Genomic DNA, 20486 nt, shown 5'->3' on the forward strand with positions numbered 1-20486 from the left:
CGTGTGTCTCACCTGCATCTGGATCCTAGACCCACATGTCAGTGGCATAGGTTCCCAAGCCGACTGAGGAGAGTGTCAAACCGATTATGCTAAAGTCTGTAGAGCTGCTGTTGGATTTACCGTTTTCTCACTATGGGAATTCCATGTTATTGTCTGTAGCCTCCATAAAGTTTTGCACTTTTAGGACAGTAAAGATATGTTTGGTTCTCTCCGAGCATCTAGGGTAGCCTGCTCAAAAGCTGGTTATACTTCAAAGAAAACATAACATGGCTACTACATTCCGTTCCAAGAATTTTTTACCAAAGAAAACCTGGGAAATCACTCTACTTGTATCTTTTGCATACAAATTTTAGATGCTCACTGGTTACGTTCAATTTCTAGTGTTTAGCAACGCTAGTCGATACCCATATGATATAACTTATTTTCTTTGCTAGCTTGATGACATATTTCTTCTTGGCATCAGTATTTCAGCATGATTGAACAAGCCCCTGACAACGATGTGCTGGAGAAGTGTACTAAAGACATCCTCTCTCTAATTAAACCAGAGGAGGATGATCGAAACAAACGGCAATCTGCAATTCAGGAGCTGGAAGTTTCCATCCAATCAGCTCCTGTGTTGAGTGGTAACGTTCTCCTCTAGCTATCATGGGAGCCTTTTTCATTGTTTGTAAAAAAATTCTGATAATATTGACAGTGAAATTTGCATGCATGGTCTGCACTCTGTTAATTTGTGCATGCTGTAACATGGACTTTTTATATAGATTTCTGAAAAACAGTGTAATGGACATTTCATATATAGATTTCTGAAACACAGAGTTTGTTATCCCATACAATATTTACGCAAGTTAAATATATCCCCAATAATTGGCCATAAAGTGTACTGTATTCATAAAGAGTCTCAGAGTAGTTTGTGTTTCAGAATTGCGAAGACTAAGAGAGAAGCTACGATCAAACTGCGAATGCACTTCATTTGGATAGTAGTTATATGAAAACATGAGTAAATAAGAAGTCATAAGAATTTGAAATTTTACTCACTGTATACTGTTTGGTCTTGTTGGGTTAGCGACGGTCTTGGCAATGGCAATTCATTGACAAGTCCGTGAGGCTGCCACTGTTTAATTAGTGATCTATCTGTATTACAGTTTTTTATCTCTTAATCACACTGCACAGCAGCTACCTAGCACTGGAAAAAATTGTGATGACAATATGTGATTTATCTTCCTAGAATATAAGTGATCTTTACTTCAGGAGAAATTTATGTCTTGTCTTCTATAATGACAACCGGAAGGCCAGAGAAGTTTTTCATGGTGCAGTTTCAATGTTGCTTTACCTGCTTTTCTGAATTTCCTTAACAGGTGCTGCCGTCAAACCTTTTGGATCATTTCTATCAAATCTATACTCAAAATCAGGAGATTTGGATTTATCAGTTCAGCTCATGAATGGCTCAAAACTTCCTAGAACCAAGAAACAGAAGCAAACTATCTTGAGACAACTAAGGAAAGCTTTGCAAAAAGGAGGTACCTTTTTTATCTGTTCCACAATTAGATGAGCATACGTCATTCGTCACCTGGTATTATATCCAGGAAATTGCATTAACCTGAAATGATTATAGTTTATAGCATCGATGTGCCATACTCATAGCTTGTGTAGTAAAATAGTCATGATATGTTTCTGTGCATCAAGGAATGCAATATCATGTGAGAGGGAGCATCATTGTAACTATATTTTGCTTGACTATTTAGTGCTATGCATGGTTCCTTGGTAACCTCTAGTTTGATCAGGGATTGTTCAAGAATTTATTCTTGTCTCACAGTTACTTAATCCACCGCAATACCTTTTGTCTTTTGTCCATATATAATCGTTTTAGCACTCTGTACCCATTAAATACGTCATAAATTTTATTGTGTTGCTTTTATTCTAATCAGATGTTGCTAGAACTATGGAATTCATTCCTCAGGCAAGAGTCCCAGTTCTTCAGTATGTAAGCAACCGCTTTGGTATTTCCTGCGACTTATCCGTTGATAACTACCCTGGTCGAATTAAATCCAGAATCTTCTACTGGGTCAGTACTTTAGATGAGCGCTTTGGTGATATGGTTTTATTGGTAAACCCTTAACTAAGTTATTATCGTTTTTTGCTGCCATGTTTCTATGGTAAGCCCAAGGCTCATCTTCTTGTTTACTTGCAGATCAAGGAGTGGGCAAAAGCTCAAAACATCAATGATCCAAAATCTGGAACCCTGAACTCTTATTCGCTTTGCTTACTTGTTCTCTTCCATTTTCAGGTATTGTTTCTTACTTTGGAAGTTATTCCCTGTTATTTTCATCTATGGTTTCACTTTTATTAATCTTCGTATCTCCCACGCGTAATTTCAAGACGTGTCAGCCGGCAATTCTACCACCTTTGAAGGACATTTACGAAGGAAATATCACAGAGGATTTTGCAGGTTTAGTTAACTTAGATTTTCTCTGATGGCTGTCTAGCGTATCAGTGCCTGGCAATTTATTCATTTCAGTCACATGTAGACATGACGCTTTACGACGAGGAACATCTTGATGAGGTTTGTGCTGCAAATATAGCAAAATTTCAAAGCCAGAACAAGGAACAAAGAAACGAAAGCTCTCTTTGCCATCTCCTTGCGACCTTTTTTAACAAGGTAACTGGGATTTTGCCCCCACTATCTTCACTAAGTGAACGTTCACTCTTACAATCATTACCGTATATCATTGGTACTAGTTCACATCTTTGTAAAAGCTTCTACTTTGTCCGTAGGAATTTTTCGCTTTACCTGCGTAATGACAATTTGGTTTTCTGATACTTTTAGGCCATGCCTCACCTTTCTTAAACTCTCAATCGCTATAAACTCAACATAGGGGGTGAACACCTTGTTTATGTTTGAGCTGGGCTCATGAGTTCAAGAATGAGAGACAAGCGAGAAAACATGCGACAAAGAAGGGTTGATATGGCTCATGTTTTTCAAATTTTAACCAATCGAGTTTGGCACTGCACCTTTCGTTTTGCTGTATTGAATACTGTGACTACTCCTTTCGTTCCATAGTATAAGATAAGATGTTATTATAACCATGTTTTTCAAAATTTAACCAATCGACTTTGGCACTGCACCTTTCGTTTTGCTGTATTGAATACTATGACTACTCCTTTCGTTCTGTAGTATAAGATGTTATTATAACCAATAGAGGAGTATATTGGTTGTAATAAAATCTTATGTTATGGGACTGCGGGAGTAATTGATAGGATCTTTCAGTGGTGGTACTTTTCCAATAAAGCGAATTATTTTCTTTGCAGTTTGCCAGATATGCTCATTTCACGGTCTCATAGATCAGTTCATGTTGTTATATTAATTTTTTTCATTGAAAGTACGTTTAAATTCTATATCTGCAATTGACCCTCTGTTGGACATGTATATGCGCTGGAATTTGGCATGGATGACCTGATACCAGAAGGGCATGGCCATTCTAGTACCAAAAGGCATTTCAGCAATTCACCTCATTCTTAACTGAAGGAACAAGCTTAATTGGTGATCTTATGTTGTTTGCAGTTTTGTTTTATCGATGCCCTTTCAAGTGATGTGATATCTACTTACACGGGTAAGATTGAGAAAATCGAGGACAGTCCAAATCGGCGGATGAAGAAATCCCACAGCTTGTTTGTAAGACCCATTTTTCGTGCATTTTGCGGCTATTGTGGCTGATATAATTGAAATTGTTAGCCTGCGTACTGACATTCCATCTGCTTGTTATTCTTATTTAGGTCGAAGATCCAGTTGAGAGGCCTGACAATGCCGCTAGAGCAGTTGGTATACAAGGCCTCCTCCTAATTGCTAGTGCCTTGAAGGAAGCTAATCTGAAGTTTGCTTCCCTCGAGCATTTTGACCGAGACGGCTTATTAGCAATGTTGTGCACTCCTGCTGTTTGCTCTAAACTTGGGGGAACAGTCATAGCTAAGCCTTATACAAGCACCCCACGAAGGACTCCGGGACCTAAGAGGCAGGTGGGAGCTAAGATATCTGGTAAAAAAAATCACCAGGGAGCCAGAGGATTTACAGGAAGCGGACCAGTCCATAATCCTACTCAGGTGTCCACTGATACTACAGGGCGCCAAATGCCAGGACAGTACCGAAACCATGATCCTCCTCAAGTAAGCACTGATAATACTACAGGGCGCCAAACGCCAGGACAGTACCGAAACCATGATCCTCCTCAGTTTCGTACTAATACTGCAGGGCACTATCACCAGTCACCAAGACAGCCTGGGCAATACCAAAATCATTACCGCCCATCGGCCTATACTCCGGGGCACCAAACAAGACTACACCAGAATCAGAGCTATCCACAGGCGCACAATGCATATGCCCATTCAGGGGTACCATACCAGAATCATAATAACTATCAACAGGGGTATACCCCAGGGCACCAAGCAGCAGGGTCATACTGGTATCCGAGTGGATCACAGGCTCATACAAACGGGGCCCAAACACCAGGACAATACCAGTATTATCAACCGCAGGGTTATATGAACGGGGCTCAAACACCTGGATCATACCCTAATGGATATCAGAGTCATCCGCTGGTTCATACACCGGAACTATACCATAATGGATATCACAATCAGCCAATGTATACTGAAGGTACAGGAGTATACCAGAACCAGGGAACGAGACAATACACAGCTGACCGTCACACTAACTGGAACAATAGGAATGGTCTGACTACAAGTTCGAGGCACGAGCCTGTTGCTGGAGGGCTCAAGGGACCGGCACGGGACTTGCGATCTCAAGCCTCCTCAAGCCGTACAGAATGGCAAGGAGGCAGCAAGCGCCATTCCTGACCGAAATTATTTGTCCCATGGTAGCGCAATTTGTTGTATCCATTGGCCTGACAAAGTGTATTGGTTTCAAGTCACTTATGCATGTCATGCTATTTAAGATGGTTTTGCCGGACAGCATTTCTTTCCTTCAGCTTCCGTTCAGTTTACGATTGTCATTAGAATGATGCCACATGCACTTAATATCATGTGTAGATTAAATGTCGACCCAAAGAATGTTTCGTTGGTGGAATGGCAAACCATGCGTTCCCCACTTCCACTGACGACGATTAGAATGTTGTTGCCTTCATTTGCTGAGCTTTGATGTGATCACCAGGATCATGTGAAGTCTCATCATACTTCATACCAATTTATTAGGATATTATGTATTTTGAGAAAAAATCACTAATTTTATCAACAAAATATGAGATGTATGCCATAAAAATAATATTATTAGAAATTTCTTTTACATATGAATCCAATGATATAAATTTTATGGCATGTATTGTATATTTCGATTAAATTAGCGGTCAATTTTTTTCCTCGAAACATTATCTCCCTTACCCGGCTTACTGCATGGGCCAGAGGTGTGGTTTACACAGCTGACCGTCACACTAAAAAAAAATGGAAAGTCATACATATTTGTTTCAAAAAATCCTAAAAAATAAATTTGTACATAGTAAATGATGTAACCTACAAGCGCGTAAAATTCTAATATAAAATTCTTTATATTTTAGGCTACACAAAAAAAACAAAATCTGTTGAAATTTGGAGATTTGAAATATGCATACTTGTCATTTTTGTGTAACCTAAAATATTTTGTATTTAAATTTAAATTTGGCACGTTTATGGGAAAATTTATTGGATACACCATGATTTTTTTTCTAATATTTTTGAAACACATAAGTGTGATTTTTCTATTTTCTTAAAACAGCAGGCCTAGGAGCCAAAAGTCTCTGTCACGAGAAAGTAGTACTACTTCATTTTTTCCACTTCTAAACTTCCAATGCAAAGTTTTCCGCTCCATCTGTTTGACGGTGTAAGATGTATTTTGACTGTCCAAATTTTAACTTTCACCATAAGCTATACTCCCTCTTTCCAAAAATTTTTTGCTCAGCCTTTTCTAGATATGGATGTATCTATAATTAAACTATAATATATACCGTTGTATCTAGATAAAGTTGAGCAGTTTTTTTTTGGACGGAGGAAGTATTAATTAATACCAAAGGAGGGCTTTTGAATGTGAATCTAATGATATTAATTTTTGAGTAAATTCCACTTTTTACCCTATAGTTGTGCATACTTGTGATACATATTACCCCATTTAGTGAAATTTCTACCAAAATATCACACTTTAGGAGGCTTTGAACACGGATTAGCCCCAATTTAGCATTTTATTTGTTATTGTTAGATAGGATAGGCATGATACGTTGATGTGGGGCTTCCTCGAGGAGAGCGCGGAGGAAACAGAGAAACACCAAAACAGAGCCAAAACTAGCGAAGATTGGAGGGGGAAACTTCACTAGAGATACCGCCGGAGGAATCTCCACCTTCTCCAACATCTATTATGAAGAGGGAGTAGTCCACCTCTGGACTATGGGTTTGTGCGAGTAGCTTGATCTCTATCTCTCTCGTGTTATTCATAGATAATAGTACCATATGAGCTGCCCAACATGATTATGGTCATATATATAAATTCTATGTGGTGAATCTTTATTCTAGGATACTGATATATGATATTGGAATCTATTATGTGTAAGATGTACTGATAGATGCATATCATGTACTCCGTTCTTAAGTGCTTGTTCTGATCCAACTTGTATGCAAGAACATGTGTGGGGATAAGTGTGTATTAGATGGAGTAGCATGGCGGTGGTGATTGAATAGTGACACCAAATTTATGATCTACTACGGTATTTACCTTTCTTTTGCTGTCTCGGCAGGGATAAAGTGAATACATGTGGTCTATTCATCATGTGACATTGTGATAATCTTGTTTGTTGAAGGTAGCATATTTGATACTCAAACATTATGTCATATTGCTTAAGGCTATACTATGTTGTTTCTTAATTCAAGATTGCTTGGAGTTTTTCCTTTCTTGAGGAGTATAAGAAGGATGTGTTGCATCATTTCTATGTTAGAACGTAATGCCCATATGAATGTTTATCAAACACACATTAAAGTTCCACCAATATTATGCCATTAATGAATTGTAGTGTCCACTACGACTTAAAAAGACAGTAGACAAGTGAACGCAAGAACCCCGATCCATTATTGATCACTAGAAACACATTTCCAATACATTTACCTTGCATTATATTTTCTACTGTTATTTAATCCGAAAATAACAAAAATATTATCTCTACATACATATACACCGAACTCAAATATCCTTAGCCTTTACTTGTTTTTATTTAGTTTACTTAAGTTGTTTACTTTATTTTATTTTATTTCTTACTTGTATTTCCTATTACTAATACGAAACCTTGTGCTTGACAACCACACGGTGAAGTTGGGGACACATGGAAGAACTTTATTTTGCAGGTTGCTAGAAGAGGAGAATGAAGAATTCAGCTTCTAAGCCAATTCCCCGAGAGTTCGATATAAACCCTGGAGTCACCCTTTTGGGGAAATATGTTTTCTACAACACTCTGCACTTGGAGTCCCAACGAATTGGTACACACAGATCGTTGCCATCAAGAACAATTTTCTGGCGCCGTTGCCAGGGAGTTGCAAGAAGCTACATCAATTTGGTTGCAGTGTGGTTAATCCCCACATCAACTGCTAGAACATATTCTCGCTCCATAGTTGCAAGAAGGACATCACATCAACATCTTCATCTACTTTGTGCAAACACCTTGTTGGAGATATTTCCAAGAGGCAATAATAAAATGGTTATTGTTATATCTTTGTGTTTATGATAAATAATTGCATCCCATGCTATAACTTTATTAACCGGAAACATTAATACTTGTGTGTTTTGTAAACATAAAAGAGTCCCTAGTAAGCCTCTTGTTAAACTAGCTTGTTGATTAATATATGATCATAGTTTCATGATCATGAACATTGGATGTTATTAATAACAATATCATATCATTAGGTGAATGATGTGATGGACACACATCCATAGTAAGCGTAGCATATGATCAAGTCATTTAGTTCGTTTTGGTACAAGCTTTAAAGATATATAGTAACCTAATCCGTCGACCATGAGATCATGTTAATCACCTGCACCGGATGGATGCTTTGATGACATCAAACGCTACTTCATAAATGGTTGGTTATAAAGTTGGCATTAAGTATTCGGAAAGTATAGGTTGAAGCATGTGGATCAATAGTGGGATTTGTCCATCCAAATGACGTATATATATACTCTGGGCCCTCTCGGTGGAATGTCATCCAATTAGCTTGCAAGCATGTGACTGGCTCACAAGGGATGTCACATCATAGTACGAGTAAAGAGTACTTATCGGTAACGAGGTTGAACTAGGTATAGAGATACCGACGATTGAACCTCAGATAAGTAAAGTATCGCGCGACAAAGGGAATCGGTATCGTATGTTAATGGTTCTTTCGATCACAAAGTCATCGTTGAATATGTGGGAGCCATCATGGATCTCCAGGTCCTGCTATTGGTTATTGATCGGAGAAGTGTCTCGGTCATGTCTGCATAGCTCGTGGACCGAAGGGTGACACACTTAAGGTTTGATGTCATTTTAAGTAGATATGAAATATAGAATGGAGTCCGAATATTGTTCGGGGTGTCGGACGGGATCCAGAACATCACGAGGAGTTCCGAAATGGTCCGGAGAATAAGATTCATATATGGGAAGTCAAATTCCAAGTCTGCGAATGGTCTGGTTAATTTATGGAAGGTTCTAGAAGGTTCTAGAATCATCCGGAATATTTCACTATGGTAGGTGGGACTCCACCAGCCCTAGCCAACCCACTAGGTGGGAAGGTGGAGTTGGCCGGCCACAGCACAAGGAAGGGGAGCAATCCCACCTTGACTAGGTTTCCCATTATGGTAGGTTTTCAATTGGACTCCCATGAGGAGTATGATTGGATCCTAGGGTTTTCCACCTATTTAAAGGGGAGAGGAGGGGAGGGGCCGGCCACACCTTTGGCGGCACCACCTCAAGGGCTCCTTGGACGGCGCCCTAGCCCCTCTCTCCAAACCCTAGTTCCACCCTCCTCCACCTATCTCCCGCACGGCTACGGCGAATCCCTGCCAGAGTTCTCCACCACCACCGTCACCACGCCGTCGTGCTGCCGGGATTCCAAGGAGGATCTACTACTTCCGCTGCTTGCTGGAACATGGAGAATGACGTCTTCATCAACACCGTACATGTGACCGAGTGCGGAGGTGCTACCCGATTGCAGCACCGTCAAGATCTTCTACTCGCTCCTGAGAGCGCCAAGTGATCGACTACATCATCCACGAGATTTATCTCGTTAACGCTTAGCGATCTTCGAGGGTATGTTGCTCGTTGCTACCATCTACTAGAGTAGATCTTGGCGTGTTATTCGTTCTTGTGGTACGAATTTTTTTTGTTTTCTATGCTACGAATCCCAACACACCTAAGCTTGGGGAGGTCGCACCACTTTGAGCTTTTGTTTCTCCTTTATATTTTCAAAGTAATTTTCTTTGTCTTGTTTTTAGCCTTTCTTTTTAGTTTCTCTTTAAAACACAACAAAAACACATAAAAGATTGTATCAACCTTTTGCTTGCAAACATGGGAGAAAGAGGTACAAAACTTTGTGACTACACAAACACTCCTAATGAGCAATTCATTGTAAGCCTATTACAACACCTGAAATAACTGTTGAAACCTTTGAAGTAAGTCCTGGTCTTTTAAACCTAATAGCAAAGAACAATTTGGGGAAGTGCTAGTGAGGATACTGAAAGATCATGGTGCCCCCATGTGTGGTTTTGGTAATTAATGATAATCCATATGGTCTAATGTTCATCGAGTTATATTTGTAGGGTTTGTCCATAGGCAATGCTTGAACCATATGTTGGCTTCAAGGTTGCAAGAATAACAAAATGAAGAAGATCAAGTGTCAAGTATGTCTTGAAGAAGAAGATGGTGTGAGCTCTCATGCATATCCTCAAGACATCAACATAAGAAAGGAAGAAGAAATGGTGTGCAAGTTCAAGATGAGCCATCCTGAGGAGATCATATGCTTGAAGCTCTTGCAATCCATATGGTGAACATGGATATGTGAAGATGAACCGAAGAAGGAGCTCTCCCATAGTGGAATGCAGGGGAGCAATCCACAAGACTTCATAGTGCAAGGACAATCAAGAATGGTATTCCATCTTTTCGCGGTCAATATCAGCATCATCTACCTCAAGTGGAATGCGCAAGGTTAAGGTTTTCTCTTGATAGGGTTTCTTTCTTACCGGTCTCCTGGTTTAGTTGGGAGACCAGTTTATAAGCTATACATCGTACTATCAAGGGGCTCTCGAGTGAGTAACTTGATTGAATTGTTCAGAATGTGGTCAAACCTTTGCATCCTTTCATCATCTTTCTTGTTTGTTATTTGGATCTTATTTAAGTGGTGTTTTAGAACTTGTGATTATTTCCATGACAAGCTCTAGTTCATCGAAAATGGATTTCGCGTAGATCACTTGTTACGTTTTGATATTGGGGTTTTTCTCGGTTCTCTATGTTTTGTTGGGGTAGCTCTTGTCGTCCTCTTTCTAACAAAATTGGTTTCGTGTCAATCGGAGTTTCCAATCTCTAGATATTGCGATTTTAAGTTTGCCTTTGTTTCGAAAAGAAAAGAAAAAGTGGTTGGTTCCGGGCCGGTGCCACCGCACCTGGTACCGCTTGCGGTACCGGGGATGCTCCCCAACATGCAGCCCCCCCCCCCCCCGCACATGGTTTGGTCCGAAGACCGGTACCGCACCGGTGATACCGGCCAGCTCGCCCCGGTGGTACCGGGCCGACCCTATCGCGCTTGGCTGTAGGCCGCTCGCGCATCTCCCTCCCGAGCCTGTGCCTCGCTCATGTGGCCGTGTCCCACGCCGCTCGATGGCCTGCCGCGCTCGCGCAACTCCTGCTCGCCCGCCACTCTGCCTCGCTCGCTGAACCACTTGCTGCGCTGCTCGCTGTGCCTGCCTCGCTTATGCTGCTTGTCCAGCGGTAGTACCGCGCCCTCTGGGCCGGCACTACCGGCCCATGCCCAGATCGCTACCAGCCCCCAACGGGCAGAATTTCTATCCCCCATATAAAAGGCCTTTTTCTCTCTTTTGGACTACTGCTTCTTCTTCCTCCCTCTCAAGCTCTCCTCTCCACCGTTTTTGTTGAATTTTTGTGAGCTTGATCTCTCTCCCCAACCAATTATTCTTACATCAATTTGAGAGAAAGTTTGAGGAGATCTAGATCCACACTTCGACCGAACCAGCCCATCTCTTTGTGGGTAAATCTTTGGGATCTAGATATTGGAGAACTTGGTGTTCTTCTCTTTGTTCTCCCTCTCTTATTCCCCCAATAGTTTTTGTAGCTTTGTTGGAATTTGAGAGAGAAGGATTTGAGCATCTTAGTGGTGTTCTTGCCATTGCATTTGGTGCATCGGTTTGCGTTCTCCGCGGTGATACATGGAGGTGAAAGTTCGTGAGATATTCACTTCGGAAGCTTGTTCCTCTTGGGTATTTGGACCCTAGACTTCTTAGTGGTCTTTGTGGTGTTCTTGGGGCCTCCAATTAAGTTGTGGAGATTCCTCAAGTGCAAGGCCTTTGTGGCGAAATATTGGGAGTCTCCAATTAAGTTGTGGAGATAACCCTAAGCTTTGTGCGGGTTCCGTGACCACCCTCAAGGTCCCATAGTGGATCGATGGCTTCCCTTTTGGTGGGTGATACGTCTCCAACGTATCTATAATTTCTGATGTTCCATGCTTGTTTTATGACAATACCTACATGTTTTGTTCACACTTTATATCGTTTTGATGCGTTTTCCGGAACTAACCTATTGACGAGATGCCGAAGTGTCGCTCTCGTTTTCGCTGTTTTTGGTTTCGTAAATCCTAGTAAGGAAATATTCTCGAATCGGACGAAATCAATGCCCAAGATCCTATTTTTCCACGAAGCTTCCGGAACACCCGAGAGCCGGCAGAGGGGGGCCACAGTGGCCACCAGATGACATGCGTGGCGCGGCCGTGGCCCGGGCCGCGCCCCTAGTGTGTCACCGCCCGTCAGCCCTCCGAGGCTCCCCTTTCGCCTATATAAGCTCCCCGACCTAAAACCCCGATACGAATAAGCCACGGTACGAGAAACCTTCCGCAGCCGCCGCCATCGCGAAGCCAAGATCCGGGGGACAGGAGTCTCCGTTCCCGCACGCCGCCGGACGGGGAAGTGCCCCTGAAGGCTTCTCCATCGACACCGCCGCCATCTCCACCGCCATCTTCATCACCGCCGCTGCTCCCATGAGGAGGGAGTAGTTCTCCATCGAGGCTCGGGGCCGTACCGGTAGCTATGTGGTTCATCTCTCTCCTATGTACTTCAATACAATAATCTCATGAGCTGCCTTACATGATTGAGATTCATATGATGATGCTTGTAATCTAGATGTCATTATGCTAGTCAAGTGGATTTTACTTATGTGATCTCCGGAGACTCCTTGTCCCACGTGTGTAAAGGTGACAAGTGTGTGCACCGTGTGGGTCTCTTAGGCTATATTTCACGTAATACTTATTCACCGTTATGAATAGCATATTGAAGTGCTTATTTATATCCCTTTATGATTGCAATGTGCTTTGTATCGCTACTAGTCTATGTGCTACTCATGTGATGTTATTAAAGTAGTCTATTCCTCCCCGCATGGTGTAATGATGACAAGTGTGTGCATCGTGTAGTTCTTGTCGTAGATTATGATCATAATCTCTTGTAGGTTATGGAGTTGATTATCGCTATGATAGTATTGATGTGATTTATTCCCCCTTCATAGTGTAAAGGTGACAGTAGTGTATGCTATGTTAGTACTCGGTTTATTTTGCAAAGATCTATAATGCTCTAAGGTTACTTAAACATGAATATCGAATGTTGTGGAGCTTGTTAACTCCGGCATTGAGGGTTCGTGTAATCCTACACAATTAGTGGTGTTCATTATCAAACAAGAGTGTATGTAGCACAAATGAGAGAAGTTATTATTTATTATGCGATCAATGTTGAGAGTGTCCACTAGTGAAAGTATGATCCCTAGGCATTGTTTCCAATACTGCAAACACCGCTTACTTACTGTTCTGTTGCATGTTTACTTGCTGCCATATTTTATTCAGATTGCTATTACCACTCATATACATCCATACTACTTGTATTTCACTATCTCTTCGTCGAACTAGTGCACCTATACATCCGACAAGTGTATTAGGTGTGTTGGGGACACAAGAGACTTCTTGTATCGTGATTGCAGGGTTGCTTGAGAGGGATATCTTTGACCTCTTCCTCCCTGAGTTCGATAAACCTTGGGTGATCCACTTAAGGGAAAACTTGCTGCTGTTCTACAAACCTCTGCTCTTGGAGGCCCAACACTGTCTACAAGAAAAGAAGCACCCGTAGACATCAAGCTATTTTCTGGCGCCGTTGCCGGGGAGGAAAGGTAAAAGGTACTCACACTCCGGATCTCGGCTACTAAGCTATTTTCCGGCGCCGTTGTAAGTGCTCGAAGCTATTTCCTTTAGATCCTGCAATTGCATCTTTTGGTTTCTTGTTTACACTAGTTAGGCATAATGGAAAGTAACAATGATCTTCTTATTCTATTTCCTGAGTTAAGACATGGATTGTTTGCTGCGAAAATTAAAAAACCTATGGAATCTTATTTGCATGCTAGTAGCAATGATATTAGTATGAACGCTTTGAACACCATTGTTGCTAACGATATGGAAAATTCTAAGCTTGGGGAAGCTGGTTTTGATGAGCATGATATTTTTAGTCCCCCAAGCATTGAGGAGAAAATTTTCTTTGATGATACTTTGCCTCCTATTTATGATGATTATAATGATAGTGGTCTTTTGGTGCCGCCTACTATGGAGAGTAAATTTTATTATGATTATACTATGCCTCCTACACTTGATGAGAATAATAATGATAGCTACTTTGTTGAATTTGCTCCCACTACAACTAATAAAATTGATTATGCTTATGTGGAGAGTAATAATTTTATGCATGTGGCTCATGACAAGAATGTTTTATGTGATAGTTATATTGTTGAGTTTGTTCATGATGCTACCGAAAGTTATTATGAGAGAGGGAAACATGGTTATATGCATCTTAATAATATTAAGTTTCCCCTCTTTATGTTGAGAATCTTGAAATTGCGCTTGTGTTGCTTTTCTATGCTTGCCACTTTGTTCTTCATGAATTTATTTGTGTACAAGATTCCTTTTCATAGGAAGTGGGTTAGGCTTAAATTTGTTTTGAATTTGCTTCTTAATGCTCTCTTTTGTTTCAACTCTTATTTCTTGCGAGTGCATCATTAAAATTGCTGAGCCCATCTTAATGGCTATAAAGAAAGAACTTCTTGGGAGATAACCCATGTGTCTATTTTACTACATCACTTTTGTTTTATATTTGAGTTTTGGAAGTTGTTTACTACTGTAGCAACCTCTCCTTATCATGTTTTTGTGCCAAGTAAAATCTCTATGGTAAAGTTGATACTAGATTTGGATTATCGCGTGAAACAGATTTGTCAGTTCGTCACGAATTTGCGCATAAGTCTCCGTAGGTAACTCAGAAAAATCTGCAAATTTACGTGTGTGATCCTCGGATATGTACGCAACTTTCATTAGTTTTGAGTTTTTCCATTTGAGCAAGTTAAGTGCCCCTGCCAAATTCGTCTTTACTGGACTGTTCGTTTTTGACAGATTCTGCCTTTTATTTCGCATTGCCGCTTTTGCTATGTTGAATGAGTTTCTTTGTTCCATTAACTTTCAGAAGCTTTGTGCAATGTCCAGAAGTGTTAAGAATGATTGTGTCACCTCTGAACATGTGAATTTTTGATTATGCACTAACCCTCTAATGAGTTTGCTTGAAGTTTGGTGTGGAGAAAGTTTTCAAGGGTCAAGAGAAGAGGGTGATATATGATCAAGAAGAGTGAAAAACCTAAGCTTGGGGATGCCCCCGTGGTTCATCCCTGCATATTTTAAGAAGACTCAAGCGTCTAAGCTTGGGGATGCCCAAGGCATCCCCTTCTTCATCAACTTATCAGGTTTCTTCTATTGAAACTATATTTTTATTCGGTCACATCTTATGTACTTTACTTGGAGCGTCTGTGTGCTTTTATTTTCGTTTTGTTATTTTCATTCTCTGAATAAGTTCATCCTTGTGTGGGAGAGAGACACGCTCCGCTTTTTCATATGAACACTAGTGTTCTTCGTTTATGCTTTTAATGTTCAAGGGCGAAAGTTGATCGCTTCACTTGTTGTTATTTTGTTGGAATCAGAAAATGCTTCATATGGTCTTGAATAATTTGATACTTGGCAATTGTTTTGAGCTCTCATAAATCATGTTTAAGCTCTTGCATCATGTAGTTAAATCTAGTAGTGGAGAACTACTGTAGAGCTTGTTGAAATTTGGTTTGCATGATTGGTCTCTCTAAGGTCTAGATATTTTCTTGTAAAAGTGTTTGAGCAACAAGGAAGACAGTGTAGAGTTTTATAATGCTTGCAATATGTTCTTATGTAAGTTTTGCTGTACCGGTTTATACTTGTGTTTGCTTCAAACAACCTTGCTAGCCCAAAGCCTTGTACTGAGAGGAAATACTTCTCGTGCATCCAAAACCTTGAGCCAAAACCTATGCCATTTGTGTCCACCATATCTACCTACTATGTGGTATTTCCTGCCATTCCAAGTAAATACTTCATGTGCTACCTTTAAACAATTCAAAAGCTATTATCTCTTATTTGTGTCAATGTTTTATAGCTCATGAGGAAGTATGTGGTGTTTTATCTTTCGATCTTGTCATTTACTTTTGAAAGACTTTCACAATGGACTAGTGGCTCATCCGCTTATCCAATAATTTTGCAAAAAGAGCTGGCAATGGGGTTCCCAGCCCCAATTAATTAACTTGCATTAATAATTCTCTTCACATGTTTTGCCCTGATCTATCAGTAAGCAACTTAAATTTGCAAATAGACACTCCTCCATGGTATGTGAATGTTGGAAGGCACCCGATGATTCGGTTAGCCATGGCTTGTGTAAGCAAAGGTTGGGGGGAGTGTCATCTAATAAATAAAACTAAAGTACATGTGTAAACAAAAGAGAAGAGGGATGATCTACCTTGCCGGTAGAGATAACGTCCTTCATGGGAGCCGCTCTTGAAAGTCTGGTTGATAAGGTAGTTAGAGTACCCATTACCATTCGTTGACAACAACAAACACCTCTCAAAATTTTACTTTTATGCTCTCTATATGATTTCAAAACTTGAAAAGCTCTAGCACATGATTTAATCCTCGCTTCCCTCCGCGAAGGGCCTATCTTTTACTTTATTGTTGAGTCGGCTTACCCACTTCCTTCCATCTTAGAAGCAAACACTTGTGTCAACTGTGCATTGATTCCTACATACTTGCTTATTTGCATTCATCATATTACTCTATGTTGACAATTATCCATGAGATATGCATGTTGAAAGTTGAAAGCAACCGCTGAAACTTATATCTTCCTTTGTGTTGCTTCGATGCCTTTACTTTGAATTTATTGCTTTATGAGTTAACTCTTATGCAAGTCTTATTGATGCTTGTCTTGAAAGTACTATTCATGAAAGGTTTTGCTATATGTTATCTATTTGTTAGCAAACTATAGATCATTGCTTTGAATCATACCATTCATGTCATATGCTTTACAATAATGTTGATCAAGATTATGATGGTAGCATGTCACCTCGTAAATTATTCTTGTTATCGTTTACCTACTCGAGGGCGAGTAGGAACTAAGCTTGGGGATGCCGATACGTCTCCAACGTATCTATAATTTCGATGTTCCATGCTTGTTTTATGACAATACCTACATGTTTTGTTCACACTTTATATCGTTTTGATGCGTTTTCCGGAACTAACCTATTGACGAGATGCCGAAGTGTCGGTCCTCGTTTTCTTCGTTTTTGGTTTCAGAAATCCTAGTAAGGAAATATTCTCGGAATCGGACGAAATCAATGCCCAGCATCCTATTTTTCCACGAAGCTTCCAGAACACCCGAGAGCCAACAGAGGGGGGCCACAGGGCCACCAGATGACAGGGTGGCGCGGCTAGGGCCTGGGCCGCGCCCCCCTAGTGTGTCACCGCCTCGTCAGCCCTCCGAGGCTCCCCTTTCGCCTATATAAGCTCCCTGACCTAAAACCCCGATACGAATAAGCCACGGTACGAGAAACCTTCCAGAGCCGCCGCCATCGCGAAGCCAAGATCTGGGGGACATGAGTCTCTGTTCCGGCACGCCGCCGGGACGGGGAAGTGCCCCCGGAAGGCTTCTCCATCGACACCGCTGCCATCTCCACCGCCATCTTCATCACCGCTGCTGCTCCCATGAGGAGGGAGTAGTTCTCCATCGAGGCTCGGGGCTGTACCGGTAGCTATGTGGTTCATCTCTCTCCTATGTACTTCAATACAATAATCTCATGAGCTGCCTTACATGATTGAGATTCATATGATGATGCTTGTAATCTAGATGTCATTATGCTAGTCAAGTGGATTTACTTATGTGATCTCCGGAGACTCCTTGTCCCACGTGTGTAAAGGTGACAGTGTGTGCACCGTGTGGGTCTCTTAGGCTATATTTCACATAATACTTATTCACTCGTTATGAATAGCATATTGAAGTGCTTATTTATATCCCTTTATGATTGCAATGTGCTTTGTATCGCTACTAGTCTATGTGCTACTCATGTGATGTTATTAAAGTAGTCTATTCCTCCCTGCATGGTGTAATGGTGACAAGTGTGTGCATCGTGTAGTTCTTGTCGTAGATTATGATCATAATCTCTTGTAGGTTATGGAGTTGATTATCGCTATGATAGTATTGATGTGATTTATTCCCCCTTCATAGTGTAAAGGTGACAGGTGTGTATGCTATGTTAGTACTCTGGTTTATTTTGCAAAGATCTATTATGCTCTAAGGTTACTTAAACATGAATATCGAATGTTGTGGAGCTTGTTAACTCCGGCATTGAGGGTTCGTGTAATCCTACACAATTAGTGGTGTTCATTATCAAACAAGAGTGTATGTAGCACAAATGAGAGAAGTTATTATTTATTATGCGATCAATGTTGAGAGTGTCCACCAGTGAAAGTATGATCCCTATGCCTTGTTTCCAATACTGCAAACACCGCTTACTTACCGTTCACGTTGCATGTTTACTTGCTGCCATATTTTATTCAGATTGCTATTACCACTCATATACATCCATACTACTTGTATTTCACTATCTCTTCGCCGAACTAGTGCACCTATACATCTGACAAGTGTATTAGGTGTGTTGGGGACACAAGAGACTTCTTGTATCGTGATTGCAGGGTTGCTTGAGAGGGATATCTTTGACCTCTTGCTCCCTGAGTTCGATAAACCTTGGGTGATCCACTTAAGGGAAATCTTGCTGCTGTTCTACAAACCTCTGCTCTTGGAGGCCCAACACTGTCTACAAGAAAAGAAGCACCCGTAGACATCAGTGGGAAGGCTCGAGGAGAATACGACGAGGCCTTCGTGGCGTTTGGAGTGATTTGTCCTCCACACCGCTCCAATGGAGAGTAGCACTCGCAAGAGTGTGAACTTCGGGATACATCGTTGTCTCCGCGTCACCTCGATTATTCCTATACCCGAGCTCTTTACTTATGCACTTTACTTTGTGATAGCGTTTGTGCTTGAAGTTATATATATTTCTATCACATAGTTGCTTGTCTTGCTTAGCATAAGTTGTTGGTGCACATAGGTGAACCCTAGTATATAGGTTTTGTGCTTGATAAATTAAACTCTAGTTTTATTCCGCATTTGAATTGTTGTACAGTCTTGCTTGGTAGAGCCTCCATGAACATGTAGAACTTGGTATTACTTGATACATCTAATTTTTTAGTGTCTTTTTTTTAGTTGCTACAAGGTTCCATTAGGTATGAAATTCTTTGGGGAGGATTCAAGGCCAAGGAGGTCCTCCAAGAAAGCCTCTCTCAACTTTGAAGATGCTGAGGAACGGGAGGACATGATGCTTGCAAGATGTGAGAACTTGTCGGTGCATCCTACCAAGTGGCATGATCCCAATATACTCATGGAATGGCAATTAGAGGAGGACTTCTACCACTTCTGCGACATGACTTATACTCTCCTACCAGATCGAGGTGTAGGAATGCAATTTTGATGGCATCAATTCATCATCCCAAAAACTTATACTCCCCCCATCTAACAAATTATGTTTTAACTTTTTCTAAATTAAGATGTATCTAGACGCGATTTAGTACATAGAAATATTCAAATTAGATAATGTTGAGACATTTATGGGATGGATGGAGGCGAATTGAAAACGGATGCCAAGCTACACGTAGCCTTTATGAGAAAACACTTAGAATTCCTATTTGAAAGTTTAATTTTGTGTAGCCTAGAATTCAAAGTACCCCTCTTTCTACAAAAGGATGTCTCGAGTTTGTCAAAATATACATGTATCTAGATATATTTTAGTGTGTAAATACATGCAAATTGAGATAAAGTTGAGACATACTTTTATGAACGGTGGGAGTAGTCATCATTGGCTACCTCTATAATTTTTTATTTTTTTTAAATATGATTTATAATTTTTTAATACTAAAAAATGGAGAAATTCTATCTATCTTACTCCAAATGGGCCCCAGAACTAAGGCCCAGCGTCCACTGCCCAGCATGGGCCTGCGTACCCAGACGAATCCAACAAATTCCGTTCTCCTCGGTGTGTCTCCGTGGACTGTGGTCTATGCAGTTCGGCTCCCCACAAAGAAACCACTCTGACTTCCTCAAAAAAAAAAAGAAACCACTCTGACGCGGCTCTGCCAGTACGCGATGATCTCGCCCCTCCTCCCCACTCCATCTCCACGGCCCTAGCACGCCGCACGCCGCCGCCTCCTCGTCGCCGCCGCCGGTCCGTCGCCTCACAGGATTCCCATCCGCCCGCAACTTCATCTAGGTATACCCCTGGCCTCTCTCTGCTTAGTTAGTGCAACCGGTTTTCCGCTTACTCCGTGGGTGGGTTCCGTTGAACCCGGAGCTAGGGTTTACCCCGCCGCCGTGCCGTGGTTGGACGGTAAAATACGGGGCCGCGCCGTCCTTACCGAGCAATGTACTCCGTATTTCGGTTCTAGTTCGAGGGCATTTTGGTTCCAGTTCGAGGGTTTTGTAAGATTTGGGGGGCTTTGGTTGCTTGCGGACTTGCTCGTGCTCGTGGTACTCTGTGTGGTGCATTGGCGAAATTGTGGAGCGGGTCCCTTTGTGTGGTATGATGGGATATTTTAATGAAGACAACCAAATTACTCCTGGCACGTGCAAATGCGCTATCTAGTACGTTTGGTTTGGATTTGATCTGCTGTTATTCATCGTCACGTATGCACATTGGTTATTGCAGTGCTGACGGATGGTGGTAGTGAATGCCGAAAGAATTAATCATACTCATACCTGCAATTTTTCTCATGTGCAAGTTCTCAGTTTCAGATTTGCG

At 41.2% G+C, this 20486-nt stretch overlaps 1 protein-coding gene across 1 annotated transcript; it reads left to right on the forward strand.

Moving 5' to 3' along the window:
• Positions 1–466: 466 nt before the first annotated feature.
• LOC124668398 (protein HESO1-like) lies at positions 467–4977 on the forward strand. The gene is made up of 8 exons (XM_047205546.1): positions 467–623; positions 1356–1517; positions 1926–2104; positions 2189–2284; positions 2377–2446; positions 2526–2656; positions 3560–3670; positions 3772–4977. The coding sequence occupies exons 1-8, from the start codon at positions 473–475 to the stop codon at positions 4846–4848; spliced, it is 1977 nt and encodes a 658-aa protein (XP_047061502.1). The 5' UTR covers positions 467–472; the 3' UTR covers positions 4849–4977.
• Positions 4978–20486: the final 15509 nt, after the last annotated feature.

Source organism: Lolium rigidum, chromosome 6 (genome assembly GCF_022539505.1).
Source record: "Lolium rigidum isolate FL_2022 chromosome 6, APGP_CSIRO_Lrig_0.1, whole genome shotgun sequence".
Taxonomy (NCBI): Eukaryota; Viridiplantae; Streptophyta; class Magnoliopsida; order Poales; family Poaceae; genus Lolium; species Lolium rigidum.

Bases quoted from the DNA above. Each gene is read 5' to 3' on its own strand.
- LOC124668398 (XM_047205546.1), top strand. From the start codon at position 473: ATGATTGAACAAGCCCCTGACAACGATGTGCTGGAGAAGTGTACTAAA. The intron at 2,285-2,376 runs GTATTGTTTCTT...CGTAATTTCAAG, and splicing joins TTGTTCTCTTCCATTTTCAG to ACGTGTCAGCCGGCAATTCT. The intron at 2,657-3,559 runs GTAACTGGGATT...TGTTGTTTGCAG, and splicing joins TTGCGACCTTTTTTAACAAG to TTTTGTTTTATCGATGCCCT.